The 23,922-nt window shown below is 37.0% G+C and overlaps 1 protein-coding gene across 1 annotated transcript in view; it reads left to right on the forward strand.

Moving 5' to 3' along the window:
- ARHGEF9 (Cdc42 guanine nucleotide exchange factor 9) overlaps positions 1 to 23,922 on the forward strand; it is a 183,878-nt gene that overhangs the window by 112,636 nt on the left and 47,320 nt on the right. The window contains exon 4 of the mRNA XM_057718669.1: positions 5,377 to 5,556. Coding sequence (XP_057574652.1) covers positions 5,377 to 5,556 — 180 coding nt within the window. The remainder of the gene's footprint in view (positions 1 to 5,376; positions 5,557 to 23,922) is intronic.

The raw sequence follows: 23,922 nt of genomic DNA on the forward strand, positions 1-23,922 counted from the left end.
TTTATCTTTTTTTCTTCCTCCTACCTCCATACAAATGGTTGATATTTTTTAAAATTACCCTCTTGAATGTGTTATGTGGCATTGGGCATCAAACCACTGATGTGTCATTCATTCAGCAAAAATTTAGTGGCGTTCTGCTCCATGCCAGGCCTTGGACATAGCTACTACCCTCAAACCGTTCTGCCTTAGTCCAACAGCATCTGAATCACCTGGGAGCTTGTTAAAAATGCAGAATCTTTAACTCCACTCCAGACTTGAGATCAAATCTACATTTTAAAAACATTCACATTTGACTTACAATACATATTAAAGTTTGAGGAACACTGCTGTAAAATGATAGCTGTCTTACACTATTTACAACAGCCAGCACATGGAAGCAACCTAAATGTCCATCAACAGAGGGATGGATACAGCATATGTGGTACATATATAAATGGAGTATTACTCAGCCATAAAAAAGAATGGAAGAATGTCATTTGCAGCAACATAGATGGACCTAAAGACTGTCATAATGAGTGAAGTAAGTCAGACAGAGAAAGACAAATATATGATACTGCTTATATGTGGAATCTTAGGAAAGCCTACAAATGAACTTATCTACAAAACAGAAATAGAGTTACAGGTATGGAAAATAAACTTATGGTTTCCAGGGGGTAAGGGGGAGGAGGGATAAACTGGAAGATTGGGATAGACACATGCATACTACTATAAACAAAATAGATAACTAATAAGGACCTACTGTACAGCACAGGGAACTCTACTCAATACTCTATAATGGCCTATATGGGAAAAATATCTAAAAAAGAATGGATATATGTATATGTATAACAGATTTACTTTGCTGTACACCTGAAACTAACACAACATTGTAAATCAACTATACCTCAATAAAAAAATTTTAAAATTATAGCTATCTTATAATGTCATAGGCTCTGTAATACAAGTTAGTACAGTCTGCTCTTCACCCAGCAGCCAAGGGATGCTGTCAATGCCTAAGTCAGTTCACATCACTCCTCTGCTCACCTTTCCTTCCTGAGTAAAAGCCAAAGTTCTCATTATTACTTACAAAGCCCTGTGTGATCAACCCCTCCTTATCTCTGTGACTTCATCTCTTGTTCCTTTCACACATACTCTCATTACTTTAGCCACAGTGGCCTAATTGCTGTTCCTAAAAAGGCCTGGCACACTCCCTCCTCAAAGCCTTTCCACTGGCTTTCCCTTCGGCCTAAACACTCCTCCCTCAGATGTCTGCATGGCTCCCTTTCTCACCTCCTTCAAGTCTTTACTCAAATATCATCTTCTCCTTGAGATCTTCCCTGACTATTCTATTTAAAATTGTAACTTGTACTATCTTGTTTTATTTTTCTCCATTGCACTTACTGCTTTCTGACATATTACATATTTTGCTTTTTTGTTTTGTTTATTGTCCTTCTCCCCTACTAGAAAGTACATTCCATGAGGGATATGGGTTTTTATTGATTTACTGATACATCCTCAACATCTAGCACAGTGTTTGGCAGGTGGTAGATGCTCAATAAGTATTTTTGAAAGTTGGAATTAAATATAAGTGCTCATGTGCATGTACTACTCTGGCAAAGTACATTCACATCTTATGCCATTTGATTTTCAGACAGGAAATATGTTATTATTGTTATTCCTATTTTCTAGATCAACAGACTGTGTCTCTAAGGGGCAAAATTACTTTCCCAGAGTTCTCAGGCACTGGCCCAGTGGGAGTCTTTTAGTTTCAGAAGGATTTTGTTCCCAACTCACAAACATCTTGGCCTCTTCCTACAGGGTATGTGCTCAGGACAGCAATGCAAGTATTTATCTTTCCAAAAGAGGTAGTGCTATGTCCCTGCTTTGAGGAATTGCCTAATCCACCCAACCTAAGCAAAGCTTTTGTTGGTGATCTGTGAGTTCTGTATCTCTTTATGATTCTTGATGCTGAAGCTAAGTGTTTAAATGGGAAATATCTTTTTGTCCCATCCTGAAAGCAGAGATGTCAAAGGAACGTTTAGCTAGAGCAAAGAAGGGTAGAGAAAGCTGTGTCTAGCTGGATCAGAAGGCAGTATTTTAGCTCAGGTTGTGTCACCTCTAAACCAAAAGCTATGAGGAATGATATGATTTATAAGAAGGAACACCAATACCAGAATTGGGAGTCCCAGGTTCAGGTCACACCTTAGTCACAAACTGACTGAGGAACCTCAGGTGAATCTTTTCCATCCTGGACCTTGTTCCCCAACTCTAAAATTATCAGATTGTAGAGTTGTACTTTAAGTGCTGCTTGGATTTTACTTTCTCTTTTCTGTGAGATCTAGGTGTGCTCTCACTAGAGAATGCTGTGGTAGTGATCCACATTACTTCTGCATGTTTTGCCATTTCCTCCTTGATACCCATGGAGGCATGTCTTACTCAGGACTGAATATGTTAACATGGCACATAATCTACTCTTTTTGTAGATTAAGTAATATATCTAAATACTGCATTCAGTATAGAAAAAAGTCACTATCTATTAGAAAATATTTATTTATATATTTATTAATTCATTCATTCATTTGTTAATTACTCCCGGGAACAGAAAGTCCCTCACAGACATTTAAGTTGCAATACCCTCATTTTACAAATGAGGAAATAGGAAATAGAGTTATTTTTTTCAAAGTTATTCAGTGAAACCAATAAAAGAAAGTATATTTTTAATGAGTTCTCTGAAAAGATGACTTTCTTCTTTCTAAATCCAGACAGTGGGATAAAAGAGTATTGGCTTAGTTGTAGGTCACCTTGACCAATGATTGGTGGTACTACCTCTTGTAATCTTAGAAATCATATTATGATCAGGAAAACTGAGACACAGGGCAAGCAAAGTTAAATATGCCTTATAAAGTTGTCACACCTGCCTCTCTGAGGAAGATAATCTCAGTCATCTGATAACTGTGAAATAAATTCCATCCTCAAATGCCTCCAGAAAAGCTGGAACTAGCTTTCTTCAGTCACTTGTATTAGTGTCTCATACCCTTCACCATCAGGAAATTCTTCCTAGGTCTAATAGAGTTTATCATGCTATACTTTCAAGACATTTCCATTTGATATATTTAAGCCTGGAGTTTTCAAACTTACTGATTTTTCCTTTCTGTGAATTGCCTATCCTGATGATTCCCAATTGTCTTTACATCTTGGTATATACATAGAAAATAACACATTGTATAAAACAGTAATATTTGTATAGCATACTAAAGTAAAAGGATGGGGCAGCTTATTGGCCTGAAGTGACCAGCACGGGGATTTCAGGCTGCTCTAAGCTCTGCCTATCCATACCACCTGGACATGCAAGGCCCTGTTCCTATCCTTTGCCCATTCTCCTATAGTTTCTCATATTTTTCTTGCTGACTTATAGGCGTTCCTTGTCTATTCCAGATATCAATCCCTTGTCAGTTTTCCAAGTTGCAAATATCTTCTTCCTGTCATCCTCTCATTTTTTAATGGTTTTATTTTATTTGAGAAATAAACATCCTAGACAAAAGAGAACAAGGAGAAAAGGAAACCAACAATTTAAACATTATGCTTCTAACTTACCTTTTGTCATTAGCATGAGAAGAGCTAGCCATGTTGCAGTTATTTATTGAGCAGCATCTATATGCCAGGTACCATGTTAAACTCTAGAGATACAGCTGTGAACAGGACAATGATAGTCATCATTCCCTAATTTTATTAAAATTATTTTCAAGACACTTATCAGGTCTCCTGACAGGTCTTAGGCTTCCAGGAAAAACAATATATGATATCTGTAGAGAGTCAGAGCTGAATGGGGCCCTGGAAATCCTTTCTGATATATGCATTTTAGAGATGGAGACACTGAGGTCCAGACTTGCAAGGGCCTTTCCCTAAAGGGTTTTTCACACCTTAGGTGATCCAGAGGTTCATTGATCCATCTTATTTCCTTCCAGTCTTTGGAATCGTTCCCGGAGGTCATGGCTTTGATTTGTATCACACATCAAGGCACTAGCTCAATGCATTAGATCTAGACTTTTAGATCAACCCTTATGGGTTTAGAAACAGAATGAAATAGTCAACCTTCCTTGCTTATTACCAAGGCAATATCAGGGCTAATTCATGTCGATTGTGATTGATTTGATAACTCCCACAGTATGAGAGAATTTCTTCCTCTTGGTCAGGAATTGGATATGAATAAATGCAGGACATCTTAGCATGGCAGTCAATGAGGGCATCAGTCATTAATTAAATACATGTCAACACAGGCACAAACTATTAATTTGCAAACTGTTAAAAGACACTTATTCATTAATGGCTGAATTGGAGGGTAAGAAGAGATAAGGTAAGTGAGATTTTGGAAGGGGTTGGTAAAGGGCATTGAAGCCAAGGATGAGGATCTTCCTAGAGTTTGCCTAGATGACTTTATTGCAAGCTGTGTTAGGGGAGACAAAATGGAGTTAGATAGGGCCAGAGGTGATAAGTCATTCACCATAATGCTCCTCATTAGGAGCTCAATAGGTGTCATAAAAGTCACATTTATCTTTTAGATGAAAGCAAGTGACCATAATTCATTCTCACCAGGAACATTTTCACATGCTAATGATTTCTAATGAGGACAGTGGCCATTAGTTAAAAATCTGCACAGGTAGGTTCAGAATGAAAAACTGTGTTTGTTTCCTTCTGCCCTGACTTACAATGTATCCTGAGTCTGATTGTGGTATCTCAGTGCTCTCTTATCAGACCAAGAATCTCTTTCATTGATTCTTCCTTCATCAGTGGCTATCTGTATTAATTCATCCATTTATTCACAAATGTGTCCTAAACACTTACCCTGTTAAAAATAACATGCCTGGGCCCTTGTGGGCTTGCTGGCTTAGCTCATCCAAACTCTCTCCTGGCCAGCTACCTTAGATGGCTAAGACATCCACTTTAAAGAATGGTTTGGTTTTGTCAATTCCTGTTCCATTTTGGGAAGTTTTCCTACCAGACATTTGGATTGGTCCTACAAGAAATAGAACATTAGAGTTGTGAATCAATCCAATTAAACTAGTAACTACTATAGCAAGTGAAAATATTTGTGCTTGTCCAGATTCTGAGAATGGGTCTTACGACTTTTGGGGGTCCTTTTCATAGAGAATGGTGGGCAAAGCTCTATGCTCTGGAGTCTTTGAATTCTGAAGACCATTGCTTGAGATCCATCTTTCCTAATTACTCACTGATGGAGTGACTTCCATCTCTAAACCCCAATTTTCTTGTATGAAAAATGGAAATGATTATTCCCTGTGTATGTCATGGAACTGAAATAAAGTCCAAAGTACTTAGAAAGTGATAAAGCCCTCAAAAAGTGAAGGGCATCCTCACCCTGGGCTTTTACTTTATCTGCAGGGCTACCTGAAGCAATGCCGGAAGAGAAGGGACATGTTCAGTGATGAGCAACTGAAGGTGATCTTTGGGAACATTGAAGACATCTACAGGTTTCAGATGGGCTTCGTAAGAGACCTGGAGAAACAGTACAACAATGATGACCCCCACCTCAGCGAGATAGGACCCTGCTTCCTGGAGCACGTAAGCATCTTTCTCTTTGGGGAGGGTTTTGAGAGAAGTTTGGAAGCTGTGGAAGGAGTCTCTGAGCTATCTGGTTCTGCTCAGCTGCTTTGACCCATGGTAGGGGATGGATTCCTCTCTGACCCTAATGTTCACCCCCTTGCTAGAGTATGAAGACTTAGGAAGGTACTGTAATTTGGTCAAGGACTTTATTTCTTTACTGTTCTCCTGCTCCTTTTTTTTTTCTTCCTTCCAGATAATTACCAGCAGGATTTTTCTTCAACTTCTCTTTTCTGTTCCTGTTGGGCTCAGTTTCCATGGGACTCAGTGTTTTGGAAGGGACTCTGAACATATTCATATATTCCAGGAATCTGAGAAAGAAAAGAGACCATAGTCAGCATGAAACTGGGCCCCTGCAAGGCATTTATGGGAGAACACTAAGGTAGGGGAAGTGACAAGTGTAGGAAAAGGGGCCAAGTGATTTAGAGGAAGGAGCACTAGGAAACAGGGAAGTGAGGATGTAGGTCCTGTCTGTAATGACTGTCTGGGTAACTTTGAGTAAGTTCCTTACCTTCTTTGGGCTTCCTCATGTGGACCTCTGTGGTTCTCTAGTATCTTTTGGGTCTTATTCACAGGTGACCTAGTTGTTTTGACAACTCTTCTCCCCATTTTTATAAGTATTTATTTTTAAAGAAATAATACATGCACACAGTATATGGTATAAAATTCAAATGACACATAAAACTATGCAGCTAAGAGTAAGTCTTCTTGCAAATTCTCCTACTTTGACTATGGGAATGTGTGTTGGGGGCATAGCGCTAAGGCTGCATCTATGTTCAGTGATTTGCTATAAGTCCCAGGACTCAGCATATAGTCATACTCATGGTTATGGCTTAATACAAGTAAAGGATGCAAAGCAAAAGGAGAAGGCTCATGGGGAAAAGTCTGAAGGAAACCAGGTGTAAGTTTCCAAGAGTCCTCTCCCAGCAGAGTCACACAAGAGGCACTTAATTCCCCTTGCAATGAGTTGTACAACACATGTGAGATGTTGTCTACCAGGGAAAATTATTAGGGACTCAGTGCCCAAGATTTCTATGGGCGGCTGGTCATGTAGGCACCCTCTGCCTAGCATGTACCAAGATTGCAGACTCCCAGAAGGAAAGCAGATATTCAGCATAAACCATGTTGTTCATACAAATAATTTAGGCACAGTGAGCCACTCTTGTCAGGGAATGATGGAAACCCTCTTGAGATCCAAGTTCCAAGATGCCAGCCAAGGGCCAACCTCTCAAGCGAGACTTTTTAGGGATAGCAGTCTCAGGCCTGATATGTTAACTCATTTTCGCACCGTATTAAACTGGTTCAGTCATTCCAGAAAGCACCTGGGTAGTATTTATCAAAGTTAAGCATGTGTATGACCTACTGGTTCCATTCATGAATATATATCCCAGAGAAATTCTCATAGAGGTCCATGAGGGAACATTTACAAGGCTGTTGATTGCATGACACTGTTGTGTGTGGTGGAGTGCAGTTAGAAGCAACTTAGGTATTTATCACCAGAACATGGATGAAAAACATATGGAGTATGCTTACTATGGGGTATTATATAGCAAGAAGCAAGAGACTAGATGTATGTACCCGATAGCAATGTGTGTAAATATCATAGGTATAGTGTTGAATTGGGAAAGTAGAATATGGAATAGTGATTCTCAGTTGGAATCTACCCTGTGCATTGTAAGGTGCTTAACAGCATTCTTGGTTTCTATCTACTAGAGGTCAGTAGCACCCCCTAGTTGTGACAACCAAAAATGTCTCCGGATGTTGTCAAATGTCACCTGAGGGACAAAAAGAACCACTAATCTATTGAATCATTTCCATATGTTAAATGAACATTGTATTGCTGGGATAAACCCTGCCTAATCGTGCTGTATTATCCTTCTTTATGTATTAGTTTGCCTTTTAAAAAATATTAGATTGTTTATCCTTTTTTTAATTCAGTTCTAGGACTTCTTTCTTTTTTGTTTTTTTTTAGGATTTCATTTTTTATCATCTTCATTTAGGTATAATTTACAAACAATAAGAATCACCAAATGTCTAATTCTATGGGTTTTAACAAATGCATATAGTTGTGTAACTACCACCATAATCAAGATGTGGAATATTCCTATCACTTCAAGTTCTAATGTTCTCCTTTTGTTGTCAGTCTTTGCTCCCACCCTGGCCCTTGGCAAACACTAATCTGCATTCTGTCATCATAATTTTGCTCTTTCTAGAATGTCAAATAAATGGAATCATACAATAGTGATATTTTGTGTTTAGCTTCTTTCACTTAATTTTTTGATATCCATCCATATTTTTGCATGTATTAGTAGTTGATTTTTTTTTTTATTGCTTAGTGATAATTCCATTGTGTGGATATACCACTCATTCACCAGTACATTCTAGGACATCTGGGTTGTTACTAAGTTGTTTCCATGTGTGGGATTGCTGAGTTGCATTGTGGGTGTCTGTTCAATTTTATAAGATACTGCCAAACTGTTTTCCAAAGTTGCTGTATCATTTTGCATTTTCACTTTTAATATATAAGAGTTGCAGTTGTTCCATTTGGTTGTCCACACTTAGTATTATCACTATTTTTAATTTTGGTCATTCTAATATGTGCATAGCGGCATTTCATTGTGGTTTTAATTTGCATTTCCCTAATGGCTAATGATATTGAGCATTTTTCATGTGCTTATTTGTCCTCTGTATAAAATCTTTGGTGATGTGTTATTGTCTTTTGCCCATGTTTATTAAATGGGTTGTCTGTTTTCTCATTATCTACTTTCAAGAGTTGTTTTCTGTATTCTCCGTAGCAAATCCTTGGTCATATATGTGATTTTCAAATGTTTTCTCAGTCTGTGGCTTAGTCTTTCATTTTCTTAAGATTGTTTCTAAAAAACATAAACTTTTAATTTTGTTGAAATTCAATTTATAATTTTTCCATAGTTTATGTGTTTTTTGTTTCTTATTTAACAAATCTTTGCCTAACCCAAAGTCACAAAGATTTTCTCCTGTTTTCTTATAAAAATTACATAGTTTTATTTCTTATATTTAGGTCTGTGATCATTTTTGAGGTAGTTTTTATATAGTGCAAAATAAGGGTCAAGGTTAATTTATTTCCATATGGATATTCAGTTATTCCAGTACTTTTGTTGAAAAAATCTATTAATTTCCCCATTGAATTACCTGGGCACCTTTGTCAAAAATCAATTGATCATATATGTGTAGTTCTATTTTTAGGAAGACTATTCTGTTCCAGTGATCTATGTGACTATTTATATAGTAACATATAAACATATGTTTTCGTGTTGTTTTAATTGAGATATAATTTGTCGTATAACATTATATCAGTTTCAGGTGTACAACATAATAATTTAATATTTGTAAATGTAAATGTAAATGATTGCCACAATAAATCTAGTTAATATCCATAACCATACATAGTTAGAATTTTATCTCACTGTCTTGAATAATGTAGCTTCATAGCAAGTGCTGAAAACAGGTAAAGTCCTTCCAATACATTCTTTTTCAAAACAATTTTGGCTATTTTAGGTGATTTGTATTTCTATATAAATTTATCTTATCACAAGGAGAATTTTGCTTTCTTAATTGTATCTACAAAGGTGAATCAAAAATTATCCACACTCGAAGCAGAATTTTTAAAAGTTTTACTATAACCAGAGTGCGGATAATTTTTGACTCACTCTCATATATGAGATCATGGAAGTTAAATAAACATTGTGGTAATCATTTCACAATATATGTAAAGCAAGCCATCTTGCTGTACAACATAAACTTATACAGTGATGTTTGTCAATTATTTCTAGATAAAACAGTATGGGGGAGGGGAGAATCAGCTTCCTTAGTTCTACCAAAAATCAAGAACAAAAACAACAAAAAAGAACTCTTCAAGAATTCTTTTTTCAGATCTTTATTGGAGTATAATTGCTTTACACTGTTGTGCCAGTTTCCACTGTACAACAAAGTCAATCAGCTGTATTTATACACATATCCCCATATCCCCTCCCTAACCCTAACCCTCCCACCCTCCCTATCCCACCCCTCTAGGTCATCAACAGTCATCGAGTTGATCTCCCTGTGTTATATAGCAGCTTCCCACTAGCCATCAACTTTACATTTGGTTGTGTACATATGTCAATGCTACTCTCTCACTTCATCCCAGTTTCCCTTACCCCACCACCCAACCTAGGGTCCTCAAGTCCGTTCTCTACATCTGCGTCTATATTCTTGCCTTGCCGCAGTATTCATGAGTACCATTTTTTTTTATTCTATGTATATATGTGTTAGCATACAGTATTTGTTTCTCTTTCTGACTTCACACTGTATGACAGACTCTAGGTTCATCCCCTCACTACAAATAACTCAATTTCTTTCCTTTTCATGGCTAGATAATATTCCATTGTATATATAAGCCACACCTTCTTTATCCATTCATCTGTCAATGGACATTTAGGTTGCTTACATGACCTGGCTATTGTAGATAGTGCTGCAGTGAACATTGGGGTGCATGTGTCTTTTTGAATTATGGTTTTCTCTAGGTATATGCCCAGTCGCGGGATTGCTGGGTCATATGGTAATTCTGTTTTCAGTTTTTCAAAGAACCTCCATACTGTTTTCCATAGTGGCTGTAACAATTTACCTTCCCACCAACAGTGCAAAAGGGTTCCCTTTTCTCTACACCCTCTCCAACATTTACTGTTTTTTTTTTTTAAGAATTTTTACTGAGATACAGTTAACAGACAATAAACTGCATATATTTAGAGTGTACAATTTGGTATCCCAATCTCCCAATTCATTCCCCACCAACCCTCCCCACTTTCCCCACTTGGTGTCCATATGTTTGTTCTCTACATCTGTGTCTCTATTTCTGCCTTGCAAACCAGTTGATTTGTACCACTTTTCTATAGTCCGCATGTATGTGTTAATATACAATATTTGTTTTTCTCTTTCTGACTCACTTCACTCTGTATGACAGTCTCTAGCTTCATCCATGTCTCTACGAATGTCCGAGGTTCACTGCTTTTTATAGCTAGTAATATTCCATTGTATATATGTACCACATCTTTTTTATCCATTCATCTTTTGATGGACATCTAGGTTGCTTCCATGTCCTGGCTATTGTAAATAGTGCTGCAGTGAACATTGGAGTGCATGTGTCTTTTTGAATTATGGTTTCCTCTGGGTATATGCCCAGTAGTGGGATTGCTGGGTCATATGGTAACTCTGTTTTTAGTTTTGCAAAGAACCTCCACACTGTTCTCCATAGTGGCTGTATCAATTTACATTCCCACCAACAGTGCAAGAGGGTTCCCTTTTCTCCACATCCTCTCCAGCATTAACTGTTTGTAGATTTTCTGATGATGCCCATGCTAACTGCTGTGAGGTGATACCTCATTGTAGTTTTGATTTGCATTTCTCTGTTAAATAATGATGTAGAGCAGCTTTTCATGTGCCTCTTGGTCATCTGTATGTCTTCTTTGGAGAAATTTAGGTCTTCTGCCCATTTCTTGATTGGGTTGTATGTTTTTTTGATATTGAGCTGCATAAACTGTTTATATATTTTAGAGATTAATCCTTTGTCTATTGATTCATTTGCAAATATTTTCTCCCATTCTGAGAGTTGCCTTTTCCTCTTGCTTATAGTTTCCTTTGCAGGGCAAAAGCTTTTCAGTATCATTAGGCCCCACTTGTTTATTTTTGTTTGTTTTTCCATTACTCTAGGAGGTGGGTCAAAAAAGATTTTGCTGTGATTTACGTCAAAGAGTGTTCTCCCTATGTTTTCCTCTAAGAGTTTTTTAGTGCTTGCCTTACATTTAGGTCTTTAATCCATTTTGAGTTTATTTTTGTGTATAGTGTTAAGGAGTGTCCTAATTTCATTCTTTTACATGTAGCTGTCCGGTTTTCCCAGCACCACTTATTGAAGAGGCTGTCTTTTCTCCACTGTATATCCCTGCCACCTTTGTCATAGATTAGTTGATCATAGCTTATCTCTGGGCTTTCTATCCTGTTCCATTGATCTATATTTCTATTTTTGTGCCAGTACCATATTGTCTTGATCACTGTAGCTTTGTAGTATAGTCTGAAGACAAAGAGTCTGATTCCTCCAGCTCTGATTTTTCCCTAAACATTGCTTTGGCTATTTGGGGTCTTTTCTGGTGCCATACAAATTTTAGGATTTTTTTGTTATAGTTCTGTAAAAAGTGCCATTGGTAATTTGATAGGGATTGCATTGAATCTGTAGATTGCTTTGGGTAGTATAGTCACTTTCACAATGTTGATTCTTCCAATCCAAGAACATGGTATATCTCTCCATCTGTTTGTGTCATCTTTGGTTTCTTTCATTAGTGCCTTATAGTTATCTGCATACAGATCTTTTACCTCCTTAGTTAGGTTTATTCATAGGTATTTTATTCTTTTTGTTGTAATGGTGAATGCAATTGTTTCTTTAATTTCTCTTTCTGACCTATTGTTGTTAGTGTATAGAAATGCAAGAGATTTCTGTGTTAATTGTGTATTCTGCAAGTTTACCAAATTCATTGATTAGCTCCTAGTTTTCTGGTGGCATCTTTAGGATTTTCTATGTATAGTATCATGTCATCTGCAAAGAGTGACAGTTTTACTTCTTTTCTAACTTGGATTCCTTTTATTTCTTTTTATTTTCTGCTTGCTGTGGCAAGGACTTCCAAGACTATGTTGAATAGTATTGGTGAGAGTGGCTATCCTTGTCTTCTTCCTGATCTTAGAGGGAATGCTTGCAGTTTTTCACCATTGAGAATGATGTTTGCTGTGGGTTTGTTATATATGGCCTTTATTATGTTGAGGTAGGTTCCCTCTATGCCCACCTTCTGGAGAGTTTTTATCATAATGGGTGTTGAATTTTGTCAAAAGCTTTTTCTGCATCCATTGAGATTATCATGCTTTTTATCCTTCAGTTTGTTAATGTGGTGTATCACATTGATTGATTTGAATATATTGAAGAATGCTTGCATTCCAGGGATGAATCCCACTTGATCATGGTTTATGATCCTTTTAAATGTGTTGTTGGAGTCTGTTTGCTAGTATTTTCTTGAGGATTTTTGCACCTAAATTCATAAGTGATACTGGTCTGTAATTTTCTTTTTTTGTAATATCTTTTTCTGGTTATGGTATCAGGGTGATGGTGGCCTCATAGAATGAGTTTGGGAGTATTCCTTCCTCTGAAATTTTTTGGAAGAGTTTGAGAAGGATATGTGGTAGCTCTTCTCTAAATGATTGATAGAATTCACCTGTGAAGCCATCTGGTCTCGTACTTTTGTTTGCTGGAAGATTTTTAATCATAGTTTCAATTTCATTATTTGTGATTGGTCTGTTCATGTTCTCTCTTTCTTCCTAATTCAGTCTTGGATGGTTATACCTTTCTAAGAACTTGTTCATTTCTTCTACGTTGTGCATTTTATTGGCATATAATTGTTTGTGGTAGTCTCTTTTTATGCTTTTTATTTCTGTGGTGTCTGTTGTAACTTTTTTCATTTCTAATTTTATTGATTGAGTCCCCCCCCCTCATTTTCTTGATAAGTCTTGCTAAAGGTTTATCAATTTTGTTTATCCTCTCAAAGAACCAGCTTTTAGTTTTATTGATTTTGCTATTGTTTTCTTTGTTTCTATTTCATTCATTTCTGCTCTGATGTTTATGATTTCTCTCCTACTAACTTTGGGTTTTGTTTTTTCTTCTTTCTCTAGTTTCTTTACATGTAAGATTAGATTGTTTATTTGGGGTTATTCTTGTTTCTGGAGGTAGGATTGTATTGCTATAATCTTCCCTGTTAGAACTGCTTTTGCTGCATTTTATAGGTTTTGGGTCATCGTGTTTTCATTGTCATTTGTCTCTAGCTATTTTTTGATTTCCTCTTTGATTTCTTCAATGATATCTTTGTTATTTAGTAGAATATTGTTTAGCCTCCACGTGTTTGTGTTTTTTTGCAGTTTTTTTTCCCTGTAATTGATTTCTAATCTTTTAGTGTTGTGGTCGGGAAAGATGCTTGATATGATTTACATTTTCTTAAATTTACCAAGGCTTGATTTGTGACCCAAGATGTGATCTATCCTGGAGAATATACTGTGTGCATTGAGAAGAAAGTATAATCTGCAGTTTTTGGATGAAATGTCCTATAAACATCAATTAAATTTAGCTGTTCCAGTGTGTCATTTAAAGCTTGTATTTCCTTATTAATTTTCTGTCTGGATGATTTGTCCATTGGTGTAATTGTGGTGTTAAAGTCACTCACTCTTATTGTGTTACTGTTGATTTCCTCTTTTAGTTGTTAGCATTTACCTTATGTATTGAGTGCGCCTATATTGGGTGCATATATATTTATAATTGTTATGTCCTTTTCTTGGATTAATCCCTTGATCATTATGTAGTGTCATTTCTTGTCTCTTGCAACATTTTTTTTATTTTAAAGTCTATTTTATCTGATGTGAGTATTGTTATTCCATCTTTCTTTTGATTTCCATTTGCATGGAGTATCCTTTTCCATCCCCTCACTTTCAGTCTGTATGTGTCCCTAGGTCTAAAGTGGGTTTCTTGCAGACAGCATATATATATGAGTCTTGTTTTTATATGCATTCAACTAGTCTGTGTCTTTTGGTTGGAACATTTAATCTATTTACATTCAAGGTAAGTATCAATATATATGTTCCTATTACTATTTTCTTCATTGTTTTGGATTTGTTTTTGTAGGTCCTTTTCTTCTCTTTTGTTTCTCACATAGAGAAGTTCCTTTTGCATTTGTTGGAGGGCTTGTTTGGTGGTGCTGAATTCTTTTAGCTTTTGATTTCTCTGCCGAATCTGAATGAGATGCTTGCTGGGTGGAGTATTCTTGTTTGCAGGTTCTTACCTTTCATCACTTTAAGTATATCATGCCACTGCCTTCTGGCTTGCAGAGTTTCTGCTGAGAAATCAGCTGTTAACCTTTTGGCAGTTCCTTTGTATGTTATTTGTCATTTTCCCTTGTTACTGTTAATAATTTTTCTTTGTTTTTAATTTTTGTCAATTTGATTACTATGTGTCTTGGCATGTTCCTCCTTGGGTTTATCCTGCCTGGGCCTCTCCAAGCTTCCTGGACTTGGGTGGCTATTTCCTTTCCCATGTTAGGGAAGTTTTCAACTATAATCTCTTCCAATATTTTCTTGGGTCTTTTCTCTCTCTCTTCTCCTTCTGGGACCCCTATAATGTGAATGTTTGTGTGTTTAATGTTGTCCCAGAGGTCTCTTAGGCTGTCTTCATTTCTTTTCATTTTTATTTTTTTATTCTTTTCTGCATCAGTGATTTCCACCATTCTGTCTTCCAGGTCACTTATCTGTTATCCTTCTAGTGGCTCCTTCTAGTGTATTTTCCATTCAGTTATTATATTGCTTATCTCTACTTGTTCTTTAATTCTTCTAGGTCTTTATTAAACTTCTCTTGCATCTTTTTGATCTTTTCATCCAGTCTTTTTTCGAAGTCCTGGATCATCTTCACTATCACGATTTTGAATTATTTTTCTGGAAGGTTGCCACTTCATTTAGTTGTTTTTCTGGGTTTTTTTCTTGTTCCATAATTGGTACAAAGTCCTCTGCCTTTTCATTTTCTCTGTCTTTCTGTGGCTGTTGTTTTCATTCCACAGAATTAAATACTCCATATATCTTTTTGAATTATGGTTTTCTCAGGGTATATGCCCATAGTGGGAGTGCTGGGTCATATGGTAACTCTATTTTTACTTTTTCAGGGAACCTCCCTACTCTTCTCCTTAGTGGCTGTATCAAGTTACATTCCCAGCAACAGTGCAGGAGGATTGCCTATTTTCCACAGCCTCTCCAGCATTTATTTTTCCTAGATTATTTGATGATGACCATTCTGATGGTGTGAAATGATACCTCATTGTGGTTTTCATTTTCATTTCTCTAATGATTAGTGATGTTAAGCATCTTTTTATGTGTTTTTTGGCCTTCTGTATGTCTTCTCTGAAAAAAATGTCTATTTAATCTTCCACCCATTTTTGGATAGGTATTGTTTGTTTTTTGATATTGAGCTGCATGAGCTGCTTGTATGTTTTGGAGACTAATCCTTTGTTAGTTCCTTCATTTGCAAATATTTTCTCCCACTCTGAGGGTTGTCTTTTCCTCTTGTTTATGATTTCCTTTCCTGTGCAAAACTTTTAAGTTTCGTTAGATCCCATTTGTTTATTTTTGTTTTAATTTCCTTACTCTGGGAAGTGGGTCAAAAAGGATCTTGCTTTAATTTATGTCATAGAGTGTTCTGCCTATGTTTTCCTCTAAGAGTTTCATAGTGGTTGGCCTCACATTTAGGTCTTTAATCTATTTTGAGTTTATTTTTGTGTATGGTGTTATGAAGTGTTCTAATTACATTCTTTTATGTGGAGCTTGTCCAGTTTTCCCAGCACCATTTATTGAAGAGGCTGTCTTTTCTTCATTGTGTAGTCTTGCCTCCTTTGACAAAGATAAGGTGAACATATGTATGTGGGTTTCTCTCCGGTCTTTCTATCCTTTTTCATTTATCTATATTTCTGTTTTTGTGAGAGTACCATATTGTCTTGATTACTGTAGCTTTGTAGTATAGTCTGAAGTCAGGGAGTCTGATTCCTCTAGCTCTGTTTTTCCTTCCAAAATTGCTTTCACTATTCAGGGTCTTTTGTGTTATCATATAAATTATATAATTTTTTGTTCTAGTTCTGTGAAAAATGCCATTGGTAATTTGATAGGGATTGCATTGAATCTGTAGATTGTTTTAGGTAGTATAGTCATTTTCACAATGTTGATTCTTCCAATCCAACAATACGGTATATCTTTCCATCTGTTTGTATCATCTTTGATTTCTTACATCAGTGTTTTACAGTTTTCTGCATGCTGGTCTTTTGCCTCCTTAAGTAGATTTATTGCTAGGTATTTTATTCTTTTTGTTGCAATGGTAAATGGGAGTGTTTCCTTAATTTCTCTGTCTTATTTTTTGTTGTTAGTGTATAGGAATGCAAGAGATTTCTGGGCATTAATTTTTCACCCTGCTACTTGACCAAATTCATTGATTAGCAGCAGTAGTTTTCTGGTAGTATCTTTAGGATTTTCTGTATATAGTATCACGTCAACTGGAGTGACAGTTTTATTTCTTTTCCAATTTGGATTCCTTTTAGTTCTGTTCCTTCTCTGATTGTTGTGGCTAAAACTTCCAAAACTATGTTGAATAATAGTGGGGAGAGTGTGCAACCTTGTCTTGTTCCTGATCTTAGAGAAACTGCTTTCAGTTTTTCACCACTGAGAATGATGTTGGCTATGGGCTTGTCATATATGTCATATATGGACTTTATTATGTTAAGGTAGTTCCCCTCTTTTCCCAGTTCCTGGTGAGTTTTTATCATAATGAGGGATGAATTTTTCAAAAGCTTTTTCTGCATCTATTAGATTATCATATGGCTTTTATCCTTCAATTTTTATTTTTATCATAGTGTATTACATTGAATTGCATATTTTGAATTATCCTTGCATTCCTGGGGTAAATCCCACTTGATCATGGTGTATGATCCTTTTAATGTACTGTTGGATTCTGTTTGCTAGTATTTTGTTGAGGATTTTTGCATCTAAGTTCATCACTGATATTGGCTGGTAATTTTCTTTTTATGTGACATCTTTGGTTGTGCTATTAGGGTAATGATGGCCTCCTAGAATATGTTTGGGAGTGTTCCTCCCTCTACTATAATTTGGAAGAGTTTGAGAAGGATATGTGTTATCTCTTCTCTAAATGTTTGAAAGAATTCACCTGGGAAGCCATCTGGCCCTTTGCTTTTGTTTGTTGGAAGAGTTTTAATCACAGTTTCAGTTTCAGTGCTTGTGATTGGTATGTTCATATTTTCTATTTCTTCCTGGTTCAGTCTTGGAAGGTTGTAATTTTCTAAAAATTTGTCCATTTCTTCAAGATTTTCCATTTTATTGGCATATAGTTGCTTGGGTAGCCTCTCATGATCTTTTTGTATTTCTGCGGTGTCAGTTGTTACTTCTCCTTTTTCATTTCTAATTCTGTTGATTTGCGTCTTCTCCCTTTTCTTCCTGATGAGTCTAGCTAATGATTTATCAACTTTATCTTCTCAAAGAACCAGCTTTTAGTTCTATTGAGCTTTGCTATTGTTTCCTTCATTTCTTTTTTGTTTATTTCTGATCTGATCTTTTCGATTTCTTTCCTTCTGCTCACTTTGGTGATTTTTTGTTCTTCTTTCTCTAATGGTTTTAGGTATATGGTTAGGTTTTTTATTTGAGATTTTTCTTGTTTCTTGAGATAGGATTGTATTGCTATAAACTTCCCTCTTAGAACTGCTTTTGCTGTGTCCCATAGGTTTTGGGCAGTCATGTTTTCACTGTCATTTGTTTCTAGGTAATTTGATTTTCTTTTTGATTTCTTCAGAGATTTCTTGTTTGTTTAATAGCGTATGGTTTAGCTTCCATGTGTTTGTATTTTTTATAGTATTTTTCCTGTAATTGATATGTAGTCTCATGGTGTTGTGGTCAGAGAAGATGCTTGATACAATTTCAATTTCCTTGAATTTACCAAGGCTTGATTTGTGACCCAAGATGTGATCTATCCTGGAGAATGTTCCATGTGCACATGAGAAGAAATTGTATTCTGTAGTTTTTAGATGGAATGTCCTATAAATATCAATTAAGTCAAGATATTCTAATGTGTCATTTAAAGCTTATGTTTCCTTATTTATTTTCTGTTTGGATGATCTGTCCATTCATATAAGTGGGGTGTCAAAGTTTCCTATTATTATTATGCTACTATAGATTTCCCCTTTTATGGCTGTTAGCATTTGCCTTATGTATTGAGGGGCTCCTATGTTAGATGCATAGATATTTACAATTGTTATATCTTTCCTTGGATTGATCCCTTAAGCATTATGTAGTATCCTTCTTTGTCTCTTGTAATAGTCTTTACTTTAACATGTAATTTGTCCAATATAAGTATTGCTACTCCAGCTTTCCTTTGACTTCCATTTGTATGGAATACCTTTTTTCTTCCCCTTACTTTCAGTCTGTATGTGTCCCTAGGTCTGAAGTGGGTTTCTTGTAGACAGTATATATAAGGGTCTTGTTTTTGTATCCATTCATCCAATCTTTGTCTTTTGGTTGGAGCATTTAATCCATTTACATTTAAGGTAATCATTGACATGTATGTTCCTATTACCATATTCTTAATTGTTTTCAGTTTTTTTTTTTTTTTTTAGGTCTTTCTTTCTCTTGTGTTTCCTGCCCAGAGAAGTTCTTTTATCATTTGTAAGGCTGGTTTGGTGGTGCTGAGTTCTCTTATCTTTTGCTTGCCTGTAAAGTTTTTGATTTCTCCGTCAAATCTGAATGAGATTCTTGCTGGGTACAGTATTCTTGGCTGTAGGTTTTTTTCTTTCAAGACTTTCAGTATATCCTGCCACTCCTTTCTGTCCTGCAGAGTTTCTGCAGAGAGATAAGCTGTTATCCTCATGGGTTTTCTGTTAGATGTTATTTGTTGCTTTTCTCTTGCTGCTTTTAATATTTTTTCTTTGTTTTTAATTTTCATTAGTTTAATTAATAGGTGCCTCAGTGTGTTTCTCCTTGGGCTTATTCTGTATGGGACTGACTGCGCCTCTTGGAATTGATTGCCTATTTCCTTTCCCATGTGGGAAGTTTTCCACTATAATCTCTTCAAATATTTTCTCAAATTGTTTCGTTTTGTCTTCTTCTCCTGGGACGCCTATGTTTTGAATGTTGGCATGCTTAGTTTTATTCCCAAGGTCTCTGAGACTGTCTTCCATTCTTTCTTTTTCCTGCTCTGTGGCAGTTATTTCCCCCATTCTATCTTCCACCTCACTTACTCGTTCTTCTGCCTCAGTTTTTCTGCTGTTTATACCATCTAGAGTATTTATAATTTCAGTTATTTTGTTGTCCATTACTGTTTGAGTGAAGGGCGTAATCATACCAATAAGCAAAGAAATCCACTTACAAATATATACAGTAAAGATTAAACTAACAAACACATACAACCGCAAACAAGTCAAACATACCAGGAAGTACTCCAATACTTCTAGGCAGGTCTCTGCACCTGCTATGGGGAGGACTGTGGAGAGCTCAGAGTGTGATCTGGTATTAGTCCTGCAAGTATTTGCCCCCACAGTCCACAGTTGCCCCCTAAATCTACAGCCTCTGTTGTAGAAACACTAGTCTATTCAGGTGATCCACAGATTCAGGGTCTATCAAGCCTGTTGTGGGTATTAAACCTGCTCCTCCTGCAGCTGTTTCCCTTTCTCTTCTTTGGTCCTGCAGTCCTTGGCCATCTGTTTTGGTTTTGGTCCCTTCTTTGCATGTGGGCTGCTCTCAGAAATCGTTTCCCTGCCTAGGCAAGAGGGGGCAAAAGTGTGTGATTGGATCTCACTTGCAGTTTCAGGTCGGGGGGCAGGGGGGAGTGGGAAGGAGGGATATGGCAGTCTAATTGAAATTTGTGGATGTGCTTGCAGCAGCAGAGATCAGCATGAGCCTGAGGTGTGCCGTGCATTTTTCCAGGGAAGTTGGTCCTGAACGTGGGATCCTTGGCATTGGAGGGTTGCACCTACTGCTTGGGGTCAATGCCCTGCCTCACACACAGGACCCTTGGCAGCGGTGGTGGTGGCAGCAGCAGCAAGCTCTGTGTTTCCATTTAGCAGCCGCAGGTCACTGGTGGTGCTCATGCAGGTGCTACTCTTCAGCCTGTGAGTTCTTGGAGCAGCAAGGTCCTCTGGAGCACCCCGAAACAAAGGTCTCCTGCCTCTCTGTCAGGCTCAGGGCTTTCACCAGACTCCCTTCCAGCTAGCTGTGGTGCACTTGCCCCCCAGGCTGTTTTCACGTAGCCAGCCCCAGTTCTCTCCCTGGTATCTGTTCTCCAAAGCCCAAGCCTAGGCACCCAACCCCCACCTGCTGCTGCGGGTGAGCAGACTAGCATCTCCAGCTGGGGAGTACTGCTGGAATCCTCCTTGTGGGAATCTTTCTGCTCTGCCCTCTGCATACCTATTGTTGTTCTCTCCTCTGCAGACTCCAAAGCTCCCACCGTCTGCCCCACCAGTGAGGTGGTTTCCTAGTGTGTGGAAGCTTTCCCACCTTCACAGCTCCCTCCCAGAGGGACACATCTCCTCGGGATTCCTTTTTCTCCTTTTTTCCCTTTTTTTCTTTTGCGCTACCCAGTTACATGGGGGATTTTCTTGCCTTTTTTGGAGGTCTGAGGTCCCCTGCCAGCATTCAGAAGGTGTTCTGTAGGAGCTTTTCCACAAATAGATGGATTTTTGATGTATTTGTGGGGAGGAAGGTGATATCCACGTCTTACTCCTCTGCCATCTTCCTGTCCCCCTCCAATAATAGTTTTTTAAGTCCATGTGTAGTAACTCCATCTTGATTTTTTTTTTCTGTCTATCAGTTTCTATTTTCTGGTATTTCTCTTAGGTTTTGCTCACTTCATATACTCATGTGCCAGGTTATTTTTGAATGAGTACTGAACAAAATATACAAAAAAATGTAGATTTTTGTAAAACTTGGAAATAATTGCAAACTTATAGAAAAGTTAAAAAAATAAGAACAGTGTAAAGAGTACACATAACTAAGAGATGTGGGTTTGGTTCCAGACCACCACAATAAAGTGAGCCACGCAATTTTTTTGGTTTCCCAGTGCATATAAAAGTTATGTTTACATTATACTGTTGTCTATTAAGTGTTCAAGAGTATTATGTCTAAAAACAATATATATATACCTTAAAAATACTTTATTGCTAAAAAAGGCTAACTACCATCTGAGGCTTCAGCAAATCATAATTTTTTGCTGGTTCAGTGTCTTCCCTTGATGTTGATAGATGGTGATCAAGGTTTTGGTTGCTGAAGGTTAGGGTAGCTGTGGCAATTTCTTAAAATAAATTAATGAAGTTTGCTGCATCAATTGATTCTTCCTTTCATGAAAGATTTCTCTGTAGCATGCACTGCTGTACCTTACCCACAGTAGAATTTCTTTCAAAATGGAAATTTTGAAAAATTTTCAAAATTTCAAAATTTCAAAATTTTCAAAACTTCAAACACTGCCACTGTTTTAGCAACTGAGTTTATTGTAATATTCTAAATCTTTTTTTTTGTCATTTCAACTGTCTTCACAGCATCTTCACCAGGAGTAGATTCCACCTTCAAAAACCACTTTCTTTGCTCATCCATAAGAAGCAACTTCTCATGTATTAAAGTTTTATCATGAGATTGCAGTAAGTCAGTCACATCTTCAGCCTCCACTCCTAATTCTAGTTCTCTTGCTATTTCCATCACATCTGAAATTACTTCCTCCACTGAAGTCTTTCAAAGTCATCCATGAGGGTTGGAATCAACTTCTTCCAAACTCCTGCTAACATTGATATTTTGACCTCTCCCCATGAACCACAAATGTTCTTAATGACATCTAGAATGGTGAATCCTTTCCAGAAGGCTTGCAATTTGTTTTGTGTGGATCCATCAGTGGAATCACTATCTATGGCAACTATAGCCTTACAAAATGTATGTCTTAATCATAAGACTTAAAAGTCAAAATTACTCCTTGATCCACGTGTTGTTTTAGCAGGCATGAAAACAACATTAATCGCATTGTACATCTCCATCAGAGCTCTTGTGTGACCAGGTGAATTGTCAATGAGTGGTAATATTTTGAAAGGAATTCTTTTTCTGAGCAGTAAATCTCCACAGGGGCCATAAAATATTCAGTAAATCACATTGTTATAAACAGACTTGCTGTCATCCAGGTTTTATTGTTCCATTTATAGAGCACAGGCAGAGTATACTTAACATAATTCTTAAAGGCCTCAGGATTTTTGGAATGGTAAATGAGCATTGGCTTCAACTTAAAGTCAACCAGCTGCATTAGCTCCTAACAAAAGAGTCAGCCTGCCCTTCAAAGCTTTGAAGCCAGGCATTGACTTTTCCTCTCTAGCTGTGAAAGTCCTAGAGGGCATCTTCTTTCTATAGAAGGCTGTTTTGTCTACATTGAAAACTCTGTTTAGTGTAGTGACCTTGCTTTACTATCTTAGCTAGATCTTCTAGATAACTTACTACAGCTTCTACATTAGCACTTTCTGCTTCACCCTGCACTTTGATGTTATGGAGATGGCTTCTTTCCTTAGACCTCACGAACCAACCTCTGCTAGCTTCACTCATTTCTTCTGCAGCTTCCTCACTTCTCTCAGCCTTTGTAGAATCAAAGAGAGTTAGAGTCTTGCTCTGGATTGGGCTTTGACTTAGGGAAATGTTGTGGCTGGTTTGATCTTCTATCAGACCACTAAAACTTTCTCCATATCAGCAATAAGGCTGTTTCACTTTCTTATCATTCATGTGTTCACTGGAGTAGCACTTTTAATTTCCTTCAAAAACTTTTCCCTTGCATTCACAACTTGGCTAACTGTTTGGCACAAGAGGCCTATACTCCAGCCTATCTCAGCTTTTGACATGCCTTCCTTACTAATTTTAATTATTTCTAGCTTTTGATTTAAAGTGTGAGACATGTAACGCTTCCTCTGACTTGAACAATAGAGTCCATCGTAGGATTATTAATTGGCTTAACTTCAATATTGTTATGTCTCAGGGAATAGTGAGGCCCAAGGAAAGGGATAGAGATGGGGGAACAGTGGAGCAGTCAGAACACACAACATTTATATATTGCATTCACCTTCTTACATAGGTGTGGTTTTTTAGCACCCCCAAACAATTACAATATTAACATCAAAGATCACTGATCACAGATCATCATAACAAATATAGTAATAGTGAAAAAGTTTGAAACATTGCAAGAATTACCAAAATGTGGCACAGAGACGTGAAGTTGGAAGAATGGCACCAATAGACTTACTCAACCAGGATTATCCCACACCTTCATTTAATTTGTGAAAAACACAATGTCTGTGAAGTGCAGTAAAGTGAAGTACAATAAAATGAAGGATGCCTGTATACCATTTACCCAGATTCACCTAATATTAACATTCACCGATTTTGATGTATCATTTGAGCATGCTCACCCTTTCCTTACTCTCTCCTCCTCCCCTCTCTCTACATGTACGCAAACACACACACACACGTACACACACACTTACATATTTTTTCTTCAGCCATTTGTGTTTAACTTGCATACATCACTTCTCTTTACCCCTTTATAGTCCAAGGTGTATTTCCTAAGGAATATTCTATGGGGACAATTTGAGGCTCTGGAAGATGTGATTCTTTCAAATAGAAATTTATTATATTTTTCCAGCTTTTCTAGCTTTTCTCAGTGGTAAGACTTATCGAAAA

The sequence above is a fragment of the Hippopotamus amphibius genome, chromosome X (assembly GCF_030028045.1).
Source record: "Hippopotamus amphibius kiboko isolate mHipAmp2 chromosome X, mHipAmp2.hap2, whole genome shotgun sequence".
NCBI lineage: Eukaryota > Metazoa > Chordata > Mammalia > Artiodactyla > Hippopotamidae > Hippopotamus > Hippopotamus amphibius.